The 22,937-nt window shown below is 43.9% G+C and overlaps 1 protein-coding gene across 3 annotated transcripts in view; it reads left to right on the forward strand.

The window, feature by feature from the left end:
* LOC126183422 (organic cation transporter protein) overlaps window positions 1-22,937 on the forward strand; it is a 674,060-nt gene that overhangs the window by 518,039 nt on the left and 133,084 nt on the right. For all 3 annotated transcript variants that reach the window (XM_049925375.1, XM_049925374.1, XM_049925376.1), the window contains exon 3: window positions 20,416-20,608. In XM_049925375.1, coding sequence (XP_049781332.1) covers window positions 20,416-20,608 — 193 coding nt within the window. The remainder of the gene's footprint in view (window positions 1-20,415; window positions 20,609-22,937) is intronic.

Consider the following 22,937-nt stretch of genomic DNA (forward strand, 5'->3'; position numbering starts at 1 on the left):
CATTCGTGCACCCAGGTTCGTCGTTGGGCACACCATCCCAGGCGCTCCTGTCTGTGATGCAACGTCAAGGGTAACCGCAGCCATGGTCTCCGAGATGATACTCCATACTGCTGCAAACGTCGTCGAACTGTTCGTGCAGATGGTTATTGTCTTGCAAACGTCCCCATCTGTTTACTCAGGGATCGAGACGTGGCTGCACGATCCGTTACAGCCATGCGGGTAAGATGCCAATCATATCGACTGCTAGTGATACGAGGCTGTTGGGATCCAGCACGGCGTTCCGTATCACCCTCCTGAACCCACCGATTTCATATTCTGCTAACAGTCATTGGATCTCGACCACCGCGAGCAGCAATGTCGCGATACGATAAACCGCAATAGCGATAGGCTACCATCCGACCTTTATCAAAGTCGGAAACGTGATGGTACGCATTTCTCCTCCTTAGACGAGGCATCACAACAACGTTTCACCAGGCGACGCCGGTCAACTGCTGTTTGTGTATGAGAAATCGGTTGGAAACTTTCCTCATGTCAGCACGCTGTAGGTGTCGCCACCGGCGTGAACCTTGTGTGAATGCTCTGAAAATCTAATCATTTCCATATCACAACATTCTTCCTGTCAGTTAAATTTCGCGTCTGTAGCACGTAATCTTTGTGGTGTAGCAATTTTAATGCGTGTAGTGTAATTTTGCCAAATAAACAGCTCATTGTGCAGTTCACAATAATGCCTCTGGAGCAGGTAATGTCTCTTCTGCTCCCCTTCTTATCCACTCTGTGGATATTTCAATCCTTTCATAACAATTGCTCATAACGTCCTTATTCTTTTATTCAAATGGTGTCCAGTTTTCAACAATTCCACAAGAATATTTCCAGGACGGGGTGATCGGCCATTCTTCATCTTAGCTAACGCGCTATTCACCTACTCTATCGTAATAGTCGTAACTCGAACAGTTTCTTCAGTCTTACCTTCTTAGTATTTTGTGTACTGAAGTCAGTCATTAATTAAAAGAGATGCATAATGCTTTTTCTCTTTATACTTGTAATTGCCCTGCACACTTCCGGAGTTGGTCATCCAACAATTAAAATCTGAATTTGAACGCGTGACGTTGTTTTTATATAAATCGCTAGTTTCCCTTTGGCACGAGACATCGTTAAACAGCGCCTGCTCCTGTACCAGTCAGCTGAGCACTATTACTATGAGAATGTGCATTTTTATTTAATTTTTATTCAGCTACACATCTACGCTATGATAATGTCACAGTATACGTGTGAAATACACGAAATTACAGAAAGAAGGAATAACAGAATAATAAAGTGTGGGGTTATAGTGTGATAGTATGGAGTAACACGAAAAACATAATAATAATAATAGCAATAATACTAATAATAATACAGGGTCCATTCACATTAGTGTGACCACCGCCTATGTTTTACGTCTAATTGCAATAACCACTCACAAAAATGGTTCAAATGGCTCTGAGCACTATGGGACTTAACATCTGTGGTCATCTGTCCCCTAGAACTTAGAACTACTTAAATCTAACTAACCTAAGGGCATCACACACATCCATGCCCGAGGCAGGATTCGAACCTGCGACCGTAGCATAACCACTCACAGACGGCATGTGGCAACACTAGCAGTGGAGGGTATGCAAAGCGTGTCGGTGCGACGCGGAAAACGAAGCAATCGTTGTAATGCGGAAAGGGAGCGATTTATCGGGCGTCCAAAAGGGCATGACCATTGGCTTTCGGGTCAAAGGTAAAAATATTTCCGAAAGGCTAAGTTTGTAAAGTATTCGCGTGCCGCCTTGCTTAAAATATACCGTGCATGGAAAAATGGCGCTATGCAAAATCGGCGCCGTGACAACTGAGATGCACCACGGGCCGTAGGTGGCAGGGGTGAGTGACAGCTGCGGAAATGTGTGCGGGCGAATAGACGTGCAACTGTTTAGCAACTGACCATGAGATGAGCCAATGGCTACCAACTAGCAGTGTCTCCTCAACGACTGTTCAGGGATCGTTGCTGCGTATGGACCACTGCAGCCCTGGCCTGGTCATACGCTCTCGCTGACTGTTGTTATCAGTACAAAGGCTGGAATTTGCACGTCAATAGCCAGCCGCGGTGGCCGAGCGGTTCTGTGCGCTTCAGCCCGGAACCGCGCGGCTGCAACGGTCGCAGGTTCAAATCCTGCCTCGGGCATGGATGTGTGTGATGTCCTTAGGTTAGTTAGGTTTAAGTAGTTCTAAGTTCGAGGGGACTGATGACCTCAGATGTTAAGTCCCATAGTGCTCAGAGCCATTTGAACAATTTGCACGTCAATACCGCAAGTGAGCGTCCACTGAATGTCGGCAGGTGCCCTTTTAAGATGAACCACGTTTTATTCTCCATTGCATAGGTGGCTTTTGACGTGTTCGGCGTGAAACATCTGAAAACAAATGACCTCCAACAATAGTCTGAAGGATCCAGGATGGAGGAGGGACCGTTATACACTGATAAACAAAAGAAAGTGGTATAGGCATGCGTATTCAAATACAGACATATGTAAACAGGCAGAATACTGCGCTGCGGTCGGTAACTCCTATACACGGTGGTCCATTGATAGTGACCGGGCCAAATATGTCACGAAATTAGCATCAATCGAAAAAACTACAACGGACGAAACTTGTCTAGCTTGAAGGGGGAAACCAGATGGCGTTATGGTTGGCCCGCTAGATGGCGCTGCCATAGGTCAAACGGATATCAACAGCGTTTTTTTTTAAATAGGAACCCCCATTTTTATTACATATTCGTGTAGTACGTAAACAAATGTGAATGTTTTAGTTGGACCACTTTTTTCGCTTTGTGATAGATGGCGCTGTAATAGTCACAAACGTATAAGTACGTGGTATCACGTAACATTCCGCCAGTGCGGACGGTATTTGCTTCGTGATACATTACCCGTGTTAAAATGGACCGGAAAAGGTCGATATCGTGTTGATGTATGGCTATTGTGATCAAAATGCCCAACGGGCGTGTGCCATGTATGCTGCTCGGTATCCTGGACGACATCATCCAAGGGTACGGACCGTTCACCAGATAGTTACGTTATTTAAGGAAACAGGATGTGTTCAGCCACACGTGAAACGTCAACCACGACCTGCAACAAATGATGATGCCCAAGTAGGTGTTTTAACTGCTGTTGCGGCTAATCCGCATGTCAGTAGCAGACAAATTGCGCGAGAATCGGGAATCTCAAAAACGTTGGTGTTGCGAATGCTACATCAACATCGATTGCACTCGTACCATATCTCTATGCACCAGGAATTGCATGGCGACGACTTTGAACGTCGTGTACAGTTCTGCCACTGGGCACAAGAGAAATTACGGGACGATGACAGATTTTTTGCACGCGTTCTATTTAGCGACGAAGTGTCATTCACCAACGGCGGTAACGTAAACCGGCATTATATGCACTACTGGGCAACGGAAATCCACGATGGCTGCGACAAGTGGAACATCAGCGACCTTGGCGGGTTAATGTATGGTGCGGCATTATTGGAGGAAGGGTAAGTGGCCCCATTTTGTCGATGACAATCTAAATGGTGCAATGTATGCTGATTTACTACGTTATGTTCTACCGGTGTTACTACAAAATGTTTCACTGCATGACAGAATGGCGATGTACTTCCAACATGATGGATGTCCGGCACATAGCTCGCGTGCGGTTGAAGTTGAAGCACCATACCATGGCCCGCACGCTCACCGTATCTGACGTTCCCGGATTTCTTTCTGTGGGGAAAGTTGAAGGATATTTGCTATCGTGATCCACCGACAACGCCTGACAACATGCGTCAGCGCATTGTCATTGCATGTGCGAACGTTACTGAAGGCGAACTACTCGCTGTTGAGAGGAATGTCTTTACACGTATTGCCAAAGTCATTAGGTGGATGGAAATCATTTTGAGCATTTATTGCATTAATGTGGTATTTACAGGTAATCACGTTGTAACAGCATGCGTTCTCAGAAATGATAAGTTCACAAAGGTACATGTATCACATTGGAACAACCGAAATAAAATGTTCAAACGTACCTACGTTCTGTATTTTAATTTAAAAAACCTACCTGTTGCCAACTGTTCGTCTAAAATTGTGAGCCACATGTTTGCGACTATTACAGCGCCATCTATCACAAAGCGAAAAAAGTGGTCCAACTAAAACTTTCATATTTCTTTACGTGCTACACGAATATGTAATAAAAAATGTGGGTTCCTATTTTAAAAAACGCAGTTGATATCCGTTTGACCTATGGCAGCGTCATCTAGCGGGCAAACCATAGCCCCATCTTGTTTCCCCCTTCAAGCTAGACAAGTTTCGTTCTTTGTAGTTTTTTCGTTTGACGCTTATTTCGTGAGATATTTGGCCCGGTCACGATCAATGGACCACCCTGTATAAGACAACAAGTGTCTGGCTCAGTTGTTAGGTCGGTTACTGCTGCTAAAATGGCAGGTGATCAACATTTAAGTGAGTCTAAATGTGGTGTTATTGCCAGCGCACGAGCATTCAGACTTCAACAAGTTATCACATTAATGTGACTGAACAGTGTAATAATAATAATAAACATATGAAATTTTGTTTTTAAAATTCAGTCTTAATCACACCACGTATGTTACAAGAACATAGGTGACCTGTTTCGGCCATATCACATGACCATCATCAGACCCATGGCATCCTTCGAAGATGGTAGGTGGAGCACTGTTCTCAGCTGCTGTGATGTCAACTGGTCCAGTCGACATGGCATCCTTCGAAGATGGTAGGTGGAGCACTCTTCTTAGCTGCTGTGATGTCAACTGCTCCAGTTGACATCACAGCAGCTGAGAACACTGCTCCACCTACCATCTTCGAAGGATGCCATGGGTCTGATGAAGGTCAATGATATGACCCAAACCGGTCACCTATGTTCTTGTAACATACGTGGTGTGATTAAGACTGAATTTAAAAATCAAAATTTAAAAAAATTTTAATCACTGTTCCAAAAATGTTTATGAAAATTGTATAAACATATGAAATGATTTATTTCAATTTGCAGGTCTCAGTAATGAGCAAGGAGTGGGGAGGGTGTCTGTTATTGCCTATTATCATAAAGACGTTCAACTGGAATGATTTGGGAAAACACAGAAAACCATATATGGTTCATATGGCTCTAAGCACTATGGGACTTAACGTCTGAGATCATCAGTCCCCTAGACTTACAACTACTTAAACTTAACTAACCTAAAGACATCACACACATCCATGACCGAGGCAAAATTCGAACCTGCGACCGTAGCAGCAGTGCGGTTCCGGACTGAAGCGCCTACAACCGTTCGACTACAGCGGCCGGCTACAGAAAACCAGAAATACGGATGTTTATTTTCACAGTCTCAGTTGAATATGTTTTAAGTGACTAATTTCGATGATGATATGAAGAACTTCATTTCTATGAAAGAAAAAGAAAAATAGTAATTAATAAATTTTTTAAGTAGATTAATATAAGGTAAAAACTTGTTAATAATTTTAAATCATAATTTTTACACAAATCGAGGTAGGTCAAAATATTTTAAATAAAAGAACTCATACATCAAAATAAAATCCATCATACCAACTTTTTGCCAGTTTCTAAAGCTACGCAACGTACAACTAAAACCAATTCGTATTGGAGAGGCATGTCAGGAATAATGAGTAGAGGTATAACAGGAAGGAAGGACAGTTGGAGGAAAGGAATGAAGGAAGGGGCTAAATGGACAGACGTACGTGGTATTAAAGTGCAAAAGTATATTTGTATTTAAAGAACATCGTAAAATTAACTTTCAAAGTGAAAACGTAAGTTGGATAAGTAAACAATGAAATATGGTGTTTTCCGAGGAAATATTGTCTATTGACGGAAAAGATGACTCGATCACATAAAATGCCTGTATACTGTTTGCATGAACTGTTTTCGTACCTCCCGGTCCATGCTAGAGACTTACAGTAGTAATAACACAAGTAACCGAACCTAAAATACTCACACATGAACTATATTGTTACTATTTCATCTCCCCATAACACAGTCAAGGATTCCTGCTGGAAAGTAAAGGCGCTTGCTAGGGTAAATTATTCAATCTATGGTTTGAAACTTGTACTTTATTACTGACAGCGTTCTACACTCGTAGGGGTCTAGCGACAACATGTGTTCTAGTATGCTGCACAACTTTAGTTAGGTATTCCCAGAATAAAGGCCACTCCTCTGTTTCGTGTTCACGAAATATTTTTGTTCGTTTGAGGCATGTTCATGTTGTCAACCTTAAATATCTTCGACTAGTAGATCTAACGTGATGTCAGTTTAGAAATCTCTAGAGTGTTAAATAGAGGCCTAACTGCACTTTGTAAATTACTCTGGGCGGCTCACTTTTGGGCTAAAAATATTATTTCTACCATTAATATGTTGCCTTTAAATATTTTCCTACAGGGTATCAAGGAATGAAAGCATACAGAGTAACCTAACTTTAGTGCATCCCTAGTGATAGCTATTGACAACATCGTTATTGTTAAATTAGCAGCACTCAGCTTCTGAATGAGTTCACCAACATATCCCATCCACGAGAGCTTACCATCTACCCTCAGTCCCAAATATCTGGTGTCTTCAGCTTCTCTAATCATTATAGTATTGTTAGAAAATTGAATGTAGCGCGAATACAGCCGGGTGTAAGAAACTTTATCCCTCGTATTTTATAGCAATTTGGAGTTAGCTTATTGGCTGTGAACTAAGAGCTGCATCTCTCCAGAATCCGTAAAAGATGAGGATTGGCCATTGAAGACCCTGCACATCTCAGTTATATCAGTAACAGCTTCATTATTTGATTTCTTCGAGCGCGGTGGATCAGCGGTAAAACATTGGACTCGTATTCGTAATGATAGTCGGTTAAACCCCCATCCGCGGATTTGAGTTTTCTGTAATTTCTCTAAATCACTTAAAGCAAATGGGCACAGCCGATTTAATCCCCCTATCCTAATTTTGCTCCTCTTTCTAATGACATAGTCATCGACTGCACGGAAAATTAAGTCCTAATCTTCTTTCATTACCTGCTATCAACGAAATGACACCTGAACCGTTTTGGTTCTTCTCTTATACTCTCACTGTACTCGATATTAAATTTCCTTTATTCTGATACATATGCTTCATATTTGGGGAGCTCGTACTCTTAGCTTTGCTACTGAAAGTTCTTTAGACCTTACAGTCTTTTCCGTCATGAGCCAGGACAGATATCTGTTGACTGTGTCGTAAGCTTAGATTCAGTTACCTCTTTCTTTTGCTTGAGTTCCGATGCCTGGTGTTATTCACATTGTATACTCTTCGCGACAGACATTTCGTTCTAAGTACGTTAGTGGAAAACAGCTTTCATAAATTGTAATAAAAGTGTGTTTGAATGTATTTTGTTCATCGACCAACTTGTATGCCCTGTATAACTTCTGACCGAACTAGATGGCGCAGTGGTTGGCATATTGGGCTCGCATTCGAGAAGAGACCATTCAAATCCGCATCTGGCCATCCAGATATAGGTCTCCCATGATTTTCCCATTTCGCCCCTGGAAAATGCCTGTATGGTTCTTTGGAAAGGCACGGATGACTTTCTTCCCCGTCCTTGAAACATTTCGACCTTGTGATCCGTCTCTAATGACATCGACGTTGACAGGACGTTAATCCTGACAGGACGTTAATCCTTAATCTTCCTTCCATCTTATGTATATCTACTGCCCTGCCGCTAATATTCCTTTAAGAGTAAAAAAATGAATCTGTTTTATTGGATTGGAGATTTTAAATTTCTTACATATTCGTGGACTATTCGTTTCTTTCATAGCGTCTGCCAGCCTTGGAGTGAGTAACTCATTGCCTGATAACGAGTTATTAACAGTTTATACACTGAATCTATCCATCTACGAGATATTAAAGAAGATATTGTCTATTGCTGTGCAGATGCTTCTTGTTAACAAAGTTACAACTGAGAGTAAAGTAAGTAAAGAAAGGAAAGGTTCTTTCTTGTTTGGAGAATGTCTCATGAAGTCAATACCGCATGCCTCAAACAGAATCATTCTAGTCTTCCTCGTTATAAGCATCACGTTTGCACAGAACGAACATCGAGTGTGGGTGCAATGGTAAGATACTGGACTCACATTCGGGGGACCGATAATTCAACTCTCCGTCCGACCATCCAGATTTAGATTTTTGTTGTTTCCCTAAATGGCTTAAAGTAAGTTTCAAGATGATTTCTTCCGAACGGATGAAGCAGATTCCCTTCCACATCCCTCCATCGTTCGAACTTGTGCTCTATCTCTAATGACCTCGTCGTCGATGGTACTTTAACGACTAATCTTCCCCCCTATTTCTCAGAAACATCCCAGTGTTGAATTTGGATGATCTATAAATCACTATTTCTAAAAATTTAACACCAGTCCATTCGAACGTTGTTGCATGGATCTCTAACACTTGTTCAACGAAACAGTGAAATGTTGGCGAAACGCGGAAACGGAACGATTTACAGTATGTGATCAAAAGTATCCGGACAACTGGCTGAAGATAACTTACAAGTTCGTAACGCCCTCCATCGGTAATGCTGGGATTCAGTATGGTGTTGGCCTACTCATAGCCTTGATGAAAGCTTACACTCTCGCAGGCATACGTTCAATTAGGTGCTGGAAGATTTCTTGTGGAATGGCAACCCATTCTTCACGGACTGCTGCTCTGAGGAGACATATCGATGTCGGTCGGTGAGGCCTTGCACGAAGTCGGCGTTCCAAAACATCCCAAAGGTGTTCTGTAGGATTCAGGTCAGGACTCTGTGCAGGCCAGTCCATTACAGGGATGTTACTGTCGTGCATTATGAACAGGTGCTCGATCGTGTTGAAAGATGCAGTCGCCATCCCCGAAACAGTGGGAAGCAAGAAGGTGTTTAAAACATCAATATTGGCCTGTGCTGTGATAGTGCCACGCAAAACAACAAGGGGTGTAACCCCCTCCATGAAAAACACGACCACACCATAACACCACCGCCACCGAATTATACTGGTGGCACTACACACGCTGGCAGATGACATTCACAGGGCTTTCGCCATAACCACACCCTGCCATCGGATCGCCACATTGTGAACCGTGATTCGTCACTGCACACAACGTTTTAACGCTGTTCAATCGTCCAATGTTTACGTTCCTTACACCAAGCGAGGTGTCGTTTGGCATTTACCGACGTGATGTGTGGCTCATGAGCAGCGGCTCGACCATGAAATCCAAGTTTTCTCACCTCCCGCTCAAGTGTCATAGTATTTGCAGTGGATCCTGATGCAGTTTGGAATTCCTGTGTGATGGTCTGGATAGATGTCTGCCTATTACACATCAGGACCCTCTTCAACTGTCGGCGATATCTGTCAGTCGACAGACGAGGTCGGTCTGTACGCTTTTGTGCTGTACGTGCCCCTTCACGTTTCCACTTCACTATCACATCGGAAACAGTAGACCTAGGGATGTTTAGTAGTGTGGAAATCTCGCGTACATACGTATAACAAAAGTGACACCCAAGAGACTTGACCACGTTCGAAGTCCGTGAGTTCCGCGGAGCGCCCCAATCTACTCTCTCACGATGTCTAATGACTACTGAGATCGCTGATATAAAGTACCTGGCAGTCAGTGGCAGCACAATGCACCTAATAAGAAAAACAAAGGTTTGGGAGGTGTCCGGATACTTTTGATCACATAGTGTACCTGACGTTCAAAACGGAATAGTCATTAGCTTCTCGCCAAGAGTGGAAGCGTTTCCGAAACGGCTAAGTTTGTAAACTGTTCACGTGCCACTATTTTTAACGTATACTGTGTACGGTAAAAAAGGCACTATCCAAAACCGGCGCGGAGGCAGTTGTGTCGCATCATGGGCCGTAGATGAAACGGTTAAATGACGGTTGCGAAGATGAGTACGGCGAACCGACGTGCAACTATTAAGAAACTGACCGCCCAGATGAACCAAGCAGCTAACAGCAGCACCTCCAAGGTGATCTCGTCATTCTGGATGTCACAAGCATGCATCTATTCTTGGGCATCGTGTCCACCTCTACACGCAGTTTGTTCCTCTGCAGCACGATGACATCTATCAGCAGGACAATGCAAAGTGTCACACACCTCGCAACGTATATGCGTGGTTCGAAGAGCATCAGGCTGCGTTTACAGTATTCCTGCGGCCACCAAGCTGCGGGACCACCTCAGTCGGCCTGTACGCGACATGGATCCTCAACCGAGGAATCTAGCGCAGGTGGCCACGGCACTGGGATTGACATCGCTCCACGTCCCTGTCTGTACTTTCCACAACTTCGCTGACTCTCTTCCAGCGGTTAGAACACTGGACTCGCATTTGGGAGGACGACACTTCAAGCCCGCGTCCGGCTATCCTCATTTAGGTTTACCGCGATTTCCCTAAATCGCTTAAGACAAATGCCGGGACGGTTCCTTTAAAAGCGCGTGGCCGATTTCCTTCCCCGTCCTTTCCTAATCCGACCTTGTGCTCCGTCTCTAATGACCATACTGTCTACGTGATGTTGAACACTAATCCTCTCCTCCTCCTTCTCCTGCACGTTTCGCAGCGATCAGCGTGGCAAAAGGTGGCTATTCAGGCATTTGATAGGTCGTCACATGAATTTTAATGGACAGTGTGCTTCGATGAAACTTGGACAATACACAGAAGTAACAGCTACCGTCTGGGACAGATAGTAACTGAATGAAATACGCTATGAGACGAACAGAAATAACAATTTTGTTAAAAGACAATAATTACACTGAAGTGTCCGCCCCCAGTAGCTGAATGGTCAGCGTGACGGATTGTCAATCCTCTGGGCCCGGGTTCGACTCCCGGCTGGGTCGGGGAATTTACTCCGCCCAGGGACTGGGCGTGTGTTGTCCTCATCATCATCCTCATAGTCTGCAGGTCGCCGAAGTGGCGTCAAATTGACAGACCGGCACCTGGAGAACGGCCTGCCCGATCGGGGGCCCTAGCCATACGATTAAATAAATAAATTACATTGAAGTCACCGGTATTCATGGTGGTCCTCTGGACATTACAAAAGGCGGAACGTAGTTCGTAATATGGTAGGTGATCGCAACAAACAGTCATGTTCTGCAACGTGTTTCCATGCTGGCGATAAGGTTGATAAGGAGTTCTTGTGGTCGAGCGTTCCATTCCTCTATCAGTACATCTTTACCTACATTTATACTCCGCAAGCCACCCAACGGTGCGTGGCGGAGGGCACTTTACGTGCCACTGTCATTATTTCCCTTTTCTGTTCCAGTCGCGTATGGTTCGCGGGAAGAACAACTGCCGGAAAGCCTCCGTGCGCGCTCGAATCTCTCTAATTTTACATTCGTGATCTCCTCGGGAGGTATAAGTGGGGGGAAGCAATATATTCGATACCTCTTACAGAAACGCACCCTCTCGAAACCCGGACAGCAAGCTACACCGCGATGCAGAGCGCCTCTCTTGCAGAGTCTGCCACTTGAGTTTGCTAAACATCTCCGTAACGCTATCACGCTTACCAAATAACGCTGTGACGAAACGGGCCGCTCTTCTTTGGATCTTCTCTATCTCATCCGTCAACCCGATCTGGTACGGATCCCACACTGATGAGCAATACTCAAGTATAGGTCGAACTAGTGTTTTGTAAGCCACCTCCTTTGTTGATGGACTACATTTTCTAAGGACTCTCCCAATGAATCTCAACCTGGCACCCGCCTTACAAACAATTAATGTTAAATGATCATTCCACTTCAAATCGTTCCGCACGCATACTCCCAGATATTTTACAGAAGTAACTGTTACCAGTGTTTGTTCTGCTATCATATAATCATACAATAAAGGATCCTTTTTTCTATGTATTCGCAATACATTACATTTGTCTATGTTAATGGTCAGTTGCCACTCCCTGCACCAAGTGCCTATCCGCTGCAGATCTTCCTGCATTTCGCTGCAATTTTCTAATGCTGCAACTTCTCTGTATACCACAGCATCATCCGCGAAAAGCCGCATGGAACTTCCGACACTATCTACTAGGTCATTTATATATATTGTGAAAAGCAATGGTCCCATAACACTCCGCTGTGGCACGCCAGAGGTTACTTTAACGTCTGTAGACGTCTCTCCATTGAGAACAACATGCTGTGTCCTGTTTGCTAAAAACTCTTCAATCCAGCCACACAGCTTGTCTTATATTCCGTAAGCTCTTACTTTGTTTATCAGGCGACAGTGCGGAACTGTATCGAACGCCTTCCGGAAGTCAAGGAAAATAGCATCTACCTGGGAACCTGTATCTAATATTTTCTGGGTCTCATGAACAAATAAAGCGAGTTGGGTGTCACACGATCGCTGTTTCCGGAATCCATGTTGATTCCTACAGAGTAAATTCTGGGTTTACAGAAACGACAGTACAGTTGACAAACACTGGATGGTCGTTGATGCACGTGGATGTGCCACAGTACGTCTCCTCAACGCATCCCACGCATGCTCGGCGGAGTTTAAGTCGGGGGGACGGGCAGGGCAGTCCAGTCCATTCGCCAAATTCTTCTCTTTCCAAGAGCTACTCTACCTGCTCTTTTCGATGCGGTCGCGCATTGTCATCCATAAAGATGAAGTCAGGTCCTATGTGTTGGGGAGACGTCCACATGCACGAATGGCCATTCAGCAGTTGTCAACAGCGCTGGTGGAAGAATGGAAACGGAATGACCGAGCGGTTCTGGAAGCTTCAGTCTGGAACCGCGCGTCCGCTGCGGTAGCAGGTTCGAATCCTGCCTCGGGCATGGGTGTGTGCGATGTCCTTAGGTTAGTTAGATTTAAGTAGTCCTAAGTTCTAGGGGACTGATGACCTCAGGTATTAAGTCCCATAGTGCTCAGAGCCATTTGAACCATTTGAAGAATGGAACGACCTACCACAAGAAATTCATATCAACTTTGTGGCCGACATGGAAGCACGTTCTAGAGCGTTCACTACCGCCTGTGTTGATCACACACCCGCCTTTTGTAGTGTGCAGGACATCATCATAAAATGTGGTGACTCCACTGTAATTACTGTCTTTGAGCAAAGGTGTCATTTTTTCCGTCTTATTGCGTATTTGCTTCAGTTACATTCTGTCTTTCTATGTATGGTCTGAGTTTCATCAAGCTATGTTCCTTGGCAGAGACATATCAGGCGCGTCCTTAAGTTTTGCTGACCAATGGATGATGTTGGTATTATAGATCGAAACTGGCCATAAAATAAAATTAAAAAATTTCAATTTTTGTATTCTACAAGTTTTATGCAACTGATAGCTGGGTCCTTCACTGTGATTGTGTCACATTTCTTCTAATTCTCTTTACTGATATATTTTATATGACCACAGGACTTAACTTCTCCCTCACTGTGAAAGATATTAAAAGAAATTTTACACATTCCCTGTTAAGGCAGTTTTGTTGCGGCGATGCTCTAATCAGCTGTCCTCTATTGACCATAGAACTAGACTCTCTGTTTCCCAGTTTGAGTCAGACTACAGAATCTTGGAAGCTTAAAAAAAGGAACAAAAAACACTATAAATCTTATTTATTTTGCACGTTCTTATACATATTTAAGATTTTTAAGGTTAGACCTAAAAAGTAATTTCTGTGCTGTTTCACTCGGCATGACATCAGTGAAAAAATAATTACAGTGCCGCAACATTGAGTAAAAACCTGGTGGCCCCTTGATGCAAAACTCGTATCCGCTGAAGTGTTGAGTGCTGCCAATTCAACAGAGTTCAGTTCTATTAACTACATTTCTCGTATTTTTTTCTGGAATACATGGGATCTAGTGACGTAAAAGTTTACTAATCCTCCTTCGTGTATAAGTACTACGATAATCCGTAGCTGGCATTAACATCTACATCTACATCTACATTTATACTCCGCAAGCCACCCAACGGTGTGTGGCGGAGGGCACTTTACGTGCCACTGTCATTATCTCCCTTTCCTGTTCCAGTCGCGTATGGTTCGCAGGAAGAACGACTGTCTGAAAGCCTCTGTGCGCGCTCTAATCTCTCTAATTTTACATTCGTGATCTCCTCGGGAGGTATAAGTAGGGGGAAGCAATATATTCGATACCTCATCCAGAAACGCACCCTCTCGAAACCTGGCGAGCAAGCTACACCGCGATGCAGAGCGCCTCTCTTGCAGAGTCTGCCACTTGAGTTTGCTAAACATGTCCGTAACGCTATCACGGTTACCAAATAACCCTGTGACGAAACGCGCCGCTCTTCTTTGGATCTTCTCTATCTCCTCCGTCAACCCGATCTGGTACGGATCCCACACTGATGAGCAATACTCAAGTATAGGTCGAACGAGTGTTTTGTAAGCCACCTCCTTTGTTGATGGACTACATTTTCTAAGGACTCTCCCAATGAATCTCAACCTGGTACCCGCCTTACCAACAATTAATTTTATATGATCATTCCACTTCAAATCGTTCCGCACGCATACTCCCAGATATTTTACAGAAGTAACTGCTACCAGTGTTTGTTCCGCTATCATATAATCATACAATAAAGGATCCTTCTTTCTATGTATTCGCAATACATTACATTTGTCTATGTTAATGGTCAGTTGCCACTCCCTGCACCAAGTGCCTATCCGCTGCAGATCTTCCTGCATTTCGCTACAATTTTCTAATGCTGCAACTTCTCTGTATACTACAGCATCATCCGCGAAAAGCCGCATGGAAATTCCGACACTATCTACTAGGTCATTTATATATATTGTGAAAAGCAATGGTCCCATAACACTCCCCTGTGGCACGCCAGAGGTTACTTTAACGTCTGTAGATGTCTCTCCATTGAGAACAACATGCTGTGTTCTGTTTGCTAAAAACTCTTCAATCCAGCCACACAGCTGGTCTGATATTCCGTAGGCTCTTACTTTGTTTATCAGGCGACAGTGCGGAACTGTATCGAACGCCTTCCGGAAGTCAAGGAAAATGGCATCTACCTGGGAGCCTGTATCTAATATTTTCTGGGTCTCATGAACAAATAAAGCGAGTTGGGTTTCACACGATCGCTGTTTCCGGAATCCGTGTTGATTCCTACATAGTAGATTCTGAGTTTCCAAAAACGACATGATACTCGAGCAAAAGACATGTTCTAAAATTCTACAACAGATCGACGTCAGAGAGATAGGTCTATAGTTTTGCGCATCTGCTCGACGACCCTTCTTGAAGACTGGGACTACCTGTGCTCTTTTCCAATCATTTGGAACCTTCCGTTCCTCTAGAGACTTGCGGTACACGGCTGTTAGAAGGGGGGCAAGTTCTTTCGCGTACTCTGTGTAGAATCGAATTGGTATCCCGTCAGGTCCAGTGGACTTTCCTCTGTTGAGTGATTCCAGTTGCTTTTCTATTCCTTGGACACTTATTTCAATGTCAGTCATTTTTTCGTTGGTGCGAGGATTTAGAGAAGGAACTGCAGTGCGGTCTTCCTCTGTGAAACAGCTTTGGAAAAAGGTGTTTAGTATTTCAGCTTTACGCTTGTCATCCTCTGTTTCAATGCCATCATCATCCCGGAGTGTCTGGACATGATGTTTCGAGCCACTTACTGATTTAACGTGAGACCAGAACTTCCTAGGATTTTCTGTCAAGTCGGTACCTAGTATTTTACTTTCGAATTCACTGAACGCTTCACGCATAGCCCTCCTTACGCTAACTTTGACATCGTTTAGCTTCTGTTTGTCTGAGAGGTTTTGGCTGCGTTTAAACTTGGAGTGAAGCTCTCTTTGCTTTCGCAGTAGTTTCCTAACTTTGTTGTTGTACCACGGTGGGTTTTTCCCGTCCCTCACAGTTTTGCTCGGCACGTACCTGTCTAAAACGCATTTTACGATTGCCTTGAACTTTTTCCATAAACACTCAACATTGTCAGTGTCTGAACAGAAATTTTCGTTTTGATCTGTTAGGTAGTCTGAAATCTGCCTTCTATTACTCTTGCTAAACAGATAAACCTTCCTCCCTTTTTTTATATTCCTATTAACTTCCATATTCAGGGATGCTGCAACGGCCTTATGATCACTGATTCCCTGTTCTGCTCTTACAGAGTCGAAAAGTTCGGGTCTGTTTGTTATCAGTAGGTCCAAGATGTTATCTCCACGAGTCGGTTCTCTGTTTAATTGCTCGAGGTAATTTTCGGATAGTGCACTCAGTATAATGTCACTCGATGCTCTGTCCCTACCACCCGTCCTAAACATCTGAGTGTCCCAGTCTATATCTGGTAAATTGAAATCTCCACCTAAGACCATAACATGCTGAGAAAATTTATGTGAAATGTATTCCAAATTTTCTCTCAGTTGTTCTGCCACTAATGCTGCTGAGTCGGGGGGTCGGTAAAAGGAGCCAATTATTAACCTAGCTCGGTTGTTGAGTGTAACCTCCACCCATAATAATTCACAGGAACTATCCACTTCTACTTCACTACAGGATAAACTACTACTAACAGCGACGAACACTCCACTACCGGTTGCATGCAATCTATCCTTTCTAAACACCGTCTGTGCCTTTGTAAAAATTTCGGCAGAATTTATCTCTGGCTTCAGCCAGCTTTCTGTACCTATAACGATTTCAGCTTCGGTGCTTTCTATCAGCGCTTGAAGTTCCGGTACTTTACCAACGCAGCTTCGACAGTTTACAATTACAATACCGATTGCTGCTTGGTCCCCGCATGTCCTGACTTTGCCCCGCACCCGTTGAGGCTGTTGCCCTTTCTGCACTTGCCCGAGGCCATCTAACCTAAAAAACCGCCCAGCCCACGCCACACAACCCCTGCTACCCGTGTAGCCGCTTGTTGCGTGTAGTGGACTCCTGACCTATCCAGCGGAACCCGAAACCCCACCACCCTATGGCGCAAGTCGAGGAATCTGCAGCCCACATTGTCGCAGAACCGTCTCAGCCTCTGATTCTGACCCTCCACTCGGCTCTGTACCAAAGGTCCGCAGTCAGTCCTGTCGACGATGCTGCAGATGGTGAGCTCTGCTTTCATCCCGCTAGCGAGACTGGCAGTCTTCACCAAATCAGATAGCCGCCGGAAGCCAGAGAGGATTTCCTCCGATCCATAGCGACACACATCATTGGTGCCGACATGAGCGACCACCTGCAGATGGGTGCACCCTGTACCCTTCATGGCATCCGGAAGGACCCTTTCCACATCTGGAATGACTCCCCCCGGTATGCACACGGAGTGCACTTTGGTTTTCTTCCCCTCCCTTGCTGCCATATCCCTAAGGGGCCCCATTACGCGCCTCACGTTGGAGCTCCCAACTACCAGTAAGCCCACCCTCTGCGACTGCCCGGATCTTGCAGACTGAGGGGCAACCTCTGGAACAGGACAAGCAGCCATGTCAGGCTGAAGATCAGTATCAGCCTGAGACAGAGCCTGAAACCGGTTCGTCAGACAAACTGGAGAGGCCTTCCGTTCAGCCCTCCGGAATGTCTTTCGCCCCCTGCCACACCTTGAGACGACCTCCCACTCTACCACTGGTGAGGGATCAGCCTCAATGCGGGCAGTATCCCGGGCAACCACAGTCGTAGTCCGATCGGGGGATGCGTGGGACGAGCTGGCCGTCCCCGACAAACCCCCATCCGGACCCCCCCCGTGATGCCGATTGGCAACAGCCTCAAGCTGTGTGACCGAAGCCAACACTGCCTGAAGCTGGGAGCGAAGGGATGCCAACTCAGCCTGCATCCGAACACAGCAGTTGCAGTCCCTATCCATGCTAAAAACTTGTGCAAAGAACGTCTGAACTAATCTACAGAGAGGTCAAACAAAACGACAAAATTGAAGCGGTTATTAAAATACAAGATTGCCTAGTAAATGCAGTAATGCTGCCACTTGTGCACTGCTGACACACTGCTCGGCGGCGGAAGGAGACTACGCGATTTAACACTATTCGAGTACTAAAACGTGATGCTACAACTCTCAAATACTATAATACGCCCGAAATTTATGTGGTAGAGCTAGGAGTATACGACTTGCTGCTGCAGCTGCTTATCCAACGGCGGCAGGGAGCACACTGACTGACCAACCGACACTGGCCGTTCAAAACGAAAACAGATGACAGACGACTACGCGAATTTACACTATTCAGGTACTAAAACGCGATGCTACAACTCTCAGATACTATAATACGCCCGAAATTTATGAATTAAACAATGCAAGTACCAAAAACACGCAAAGAAATTAAGAATTAAACTATGTAACAAATGAGTGAGCTAGGAGTATACGACTTGCTGCTGCAGCTGCTTATCCAACGGCGGCAGGGAGCACACTGACTGTGACCAACCGACACTGGCCGTTCAAAACGAAAACAGATGACAGACGACTACGCGAATTTACACTATTAAGGTACTAAAACGCGATGCTACAACTCTCAGATACTATAATACGCCCGAAATTTATGAATTAAACAATGCAAGTACCAAAAACACGCAAAGAAATTAAGAATTAAACTATGTAACAAATGAGTGAGCTAGGAGTATACGACTTGCTGCTGCAGCTGCTTTCCCAACGGCGGCAGGGAGCACACTGACTGTGACCAACCGACACTGGCCGTTCAAAACGAAAACAGATGACAGACGACTACGCGAATTTACACTATTCAGGTACTAAAACGCGATGCTACAACTCTCAGATACTATAATACGCCCGAAATTTATGAATTAAACAATGCAAGTACCAAAAACACGCAAAGAAATTAAGAATTAAACTATGTAACAAATGAGTGAGCTAGGAGTATACGACTTGCTGCTGCAGCTGCTTATCCAACGGCGGCAGGGAGCACAGTATCACTAACGACGCTAATGTAGGCAGGAGTCCGCAGAAATCCGTTCTCCGTGCAGGTCGACAACTCAACATGCCCCCTATGTCCATCTGGAGTATGTACCGTCGACGTTGATACATGATACCATACAAAATTCAGCTACTGCAAGCTCTTCGTGATGGTGACAAACAATAACGTGTGGAGTTCCGTAATTTCGTTCTTGGCAAGATGGAGAATGACAGTTTTCTTCCACTATTAGTGTTTGGTGACGAGGTAACATTCCATTTGAATGGAAAGGTGAACCGTCTTAATGTGAGAATATGGGGTACGGAGGAACCACATGAAGTTTTACAATATGAGAACGACTCTCCAAAATTTAATGCGTTTTGTGCAGTTTCACGGCAAAAGGTGTATGGTCCAGTTTTCTTTGCCGAGAACACTGTTACAAGAAGCACATATCTCGATTTGCTTCAGAATTTTCTTTTCCTACAGTTGGAGACTGATTCGAACGACTCTATTTCCCAACAGGATGGGGCACCACCACACTGGCATCTGTAATTGCGGGAATTTTTAAATCGAAGGATTACTGAACGGTGAATCGGTCACACTTGACCAAATAATTCAGCCCTACATTACTGGCCCCCTAGATCACCGGACCTGACTGTATGTGATTATTTCCTGTCGGGGTTTATAAAACACTCTGTTCGCGTGCCTCCGTTACCAACAACAACGAATGAACTGGGACATCGAATAACAGCAGCTGTGGAAGCTGTAACTCAAGAAATACTCGCTGTAGTATGGGAACAATTTTAATACCGCGTTGACATATGCCGTGCATCTACAGGGGGAGGGGGGGGCATTGAACACCTATGAAAAGGTATGAAACAAAAAACTTTTTCAGTTTCCCGTTCATAAAAAAACAAAATTCATTGTATATGTTTATTAGTTCCAGAAATATAGACGTGCCAAATCGGATGGTTCTTTTTGATACACTCTGTATACTCTTAATAATAACAGACTGTCGATCGAGATTGAAAATAAAAATTTAATGAAAGACCAACATACGTTTTGTGAAATAATTTGTCTGAATATAAAAAATAAACTAGATTAGAGGAACATTTACGCACTTTTGAACAATACTTTTAATTATGTAAAGAAAATGAGGTGCCGATTGAAAATTTAAAGTCCAATGTGTAACTTAGAATCTTAGAATTTTAAAGTGTGCTGGAGAGTATTTTTCTGGTAGAACTTCACTCATTAGTCTCCTTATGTCACTAACATATGAGCATCTCAGCTGGTGTAAATGACTTCAAGCATCATTCAGAGGCATGTCAAACGTTTCTCCAATCGATTTCATCACTTACTTTTAAGCAAGTCATACCAAAAAACATTTGATTTTTCAAAAAAGTTATAAATGAATTAATTGCAGAATATTTTTGCAGAAACATAACGTAGAACATAGTGAACACCGTTTGACTGTCTAATTCTTAATTTGCTCAATACTTTCTCATAAGAATAATTGTGTTTCTCCTTTCAGTAACAAATGCCAGTTAACATTCCTTCAACAATTTACGTGTTTGTTTCTCTTGACAGGTGTGCAATTCCCGGAGTTGACGTGAATGGCAGTGTAGCTCCTTGGAACACAAGTGAGCTGACATTCCATATACCGCGTGGAAAGGGCGGTCTCGATTCCTGCCGTATAATAGACCACTCGACGAACCAAACAATCAAGTGTGACTCTTGGGTGTTTGATAATACGTATTACGAATCGAGCAAAGCAATAGAGGTGAGTGATGAAATGATGCAGTCGCATGTTTCTAGTTCTATAATAATTAAGAAAATATGTATTATGGACTGTCGGACAGCTTATCCGCAGCAGGATGGATGATAGAGAGTGCATTTGAGGAGCTCGCTATCTCTGTAGAGACACTACGCCCGTGTTATACGCTGCAAGAAAGAGATGAGGTCCGTCTATACCGTAGCTTAGTAGTATATGTCTATGTAAAGTGGCAAGAAGACATGGAAACCATTCTAACGCTCTTCTTGGCGACTAGACACTTTCCACGCAACGTACAGCATGGAGGTGTAGTCTAGTCGATTTTGTTAGTCCATCGTATACTGTGGGCTACAGGTACATATTTTGGCTCGGCTTAGAGAAGTTTTTGAAAAGTAAACAAACGAGAACCTCCTATAAAAGCCCGGCGGGAACTTAAACCGTAATTAGCTCTTTCTAGGTGTCGGTATAACCTTTCAGTCTACGCATCGTTTATCGGTTGCGCCTTAAGCTAATATAGGTGATGTGTTTTAAAGTCCATCCTAATACTGTTTACTAGGTCACATTAAACCTTTCTGTTTATTGTCTACCAATGTTCCACACGTGATATTAACTAGACCGCTATAAATCTTGAATAAATCTTCTACCTACAAAAAATGACTAATAATTGATCTTCTATCGTTCCCAAAGTAGATAAAGATGATACAGCGCAAATACTGTACATAGAAGATGATAATTTAGAAAAATCAGCACGGTAAAGAGAAATAATCTGTTTTCCGCTTAGAGTTTCGTAGTTATTAACTTTAATTCTGCGTGCAAATAGCCTATATTGACCGGAAATCTCTGCAATCGGAGGAAACACTGCGATGTAAACAACTCGAGGAAGGAAACCGCTTGAATAGAGCCTCTAGCGACTTAGCTGCCCACAGGATGTTTCTCCCTCCACAGCGCAATCAGGCATTTCGTATTGCCTATCGCCCAACGCAGTTCGCATCCCAGAGCTAATGACATAGACTCAGTGCGATTCCCTTTTAGACTGGTGTTAGAATATTGAGTTTTACCCTATTCTAGCGTTGTCAGGTGTAGGCGAATCTTCATCTTTTGCAAAAACCGTTCACAGTGCGTACGCTGAAGTTACGTTACGTTATCATATGACAATTTGAGAAGTACTCAATATTAGACGTACATTTGCCTCTGTAAATTTCTGGAATCGCTTGAAACCATAAGCACGACGTCATGTTCATAGACTTCAGTCTTCTCCAACTGATGAGTCTCAGCTACGTCGGTTTGCCCCTTGTATTGACTGACAAGCTCAGCTATCTTATCAAGTCAATGCAGCCCAAGCGCTTTAACAATGTAAGAGACCCAGTTTTCTTTCTCCTTATCATCTAGTACTTTGCTCGGCTTTCACATTGTTAACAGGACAGTAAATATTGTAAATAAATTGTTTTGCAACGGACGTTGTTGGTCACACAGTTAGACAATGAGTGAAGTATGTTGGTACATGAGAATCCTTAGCAGTCGTTACATCACAAGTTCCGGTCATCGCCATTTCCTGACACCAAATTTTAGTACAACTAACACGTGCAGCATGGGGTGGGCAGCGGGACGATGTGGAGGGGGGGGGGGGGGTAGGCGGTGCCAGGAGGGACTTACCGTAAGGGAAACACTTTCACCCATCTACTAATCCAGATAACCTCGTTTGCGTGTATTCTCTAAGTCATTTCAGTCGAACAATGGAATGAATCTTTAAATAGGCCACGACTGCTTCCTTCCTTGATACCTCTATAACTGAACTAGCATTCCGTTTCCATTGACTTTGATCACCGTGAGACGTTAAACTCAAATCATATTTCCATGTCCTTTGCCAGTCACCTACCAGTTGGGCAAGCCCTCTGTACCCCTCATGGAATGAGTGATGACCCGTACAAGTAGCATCATGCATTCAAACCTGATTATCCAGACTGCCCATGCCCAAACGTTCTGCAGCATATACTGCTTACGGAAGTGCTGTCAGCGCTGCATATCTGCAGCCGATTAACGGGACATGCTAGTTTTTTTGACACTGGGCTCAACCGGGGTAGATGTCTGAGACAAAGCCTTATGTACGTGATATTGCTTGAATGACTCCAATAAAATACCCATCAGTCAGTCTGAGGTCCAGTGGCACGAGACATGTTGAGAAGATTTTTCCGTCACACGCCAGTTGCGAGTGAAGCTTGGATAGCAGTTAGTTATACCCAGGAGCCATTACCGCTTCGAAGCAAGGTTTATTAGCTGCATTTCCTTTAAACATGTTCTCTAAGTAGCTCTTTTTTTTAAATTTCAATTCTCCAAAATT

The sequence above is a fragment of the Schistocerca cancellata genome, chromosome 4, assembly GCF_023864275.1.
Source record: "Schistocerca cancellata isolate TAMUIC-IGC-003103 chromosome 4, iqSchCanc2.1, whole genome shotgun sequence".
Taxonomy (NCBI): Eukaryota; Metazoa; Arthropoda; class Insecta; order Orthoptera; family Acrididae; genus Schistocerca; species Schistocerca cancellata.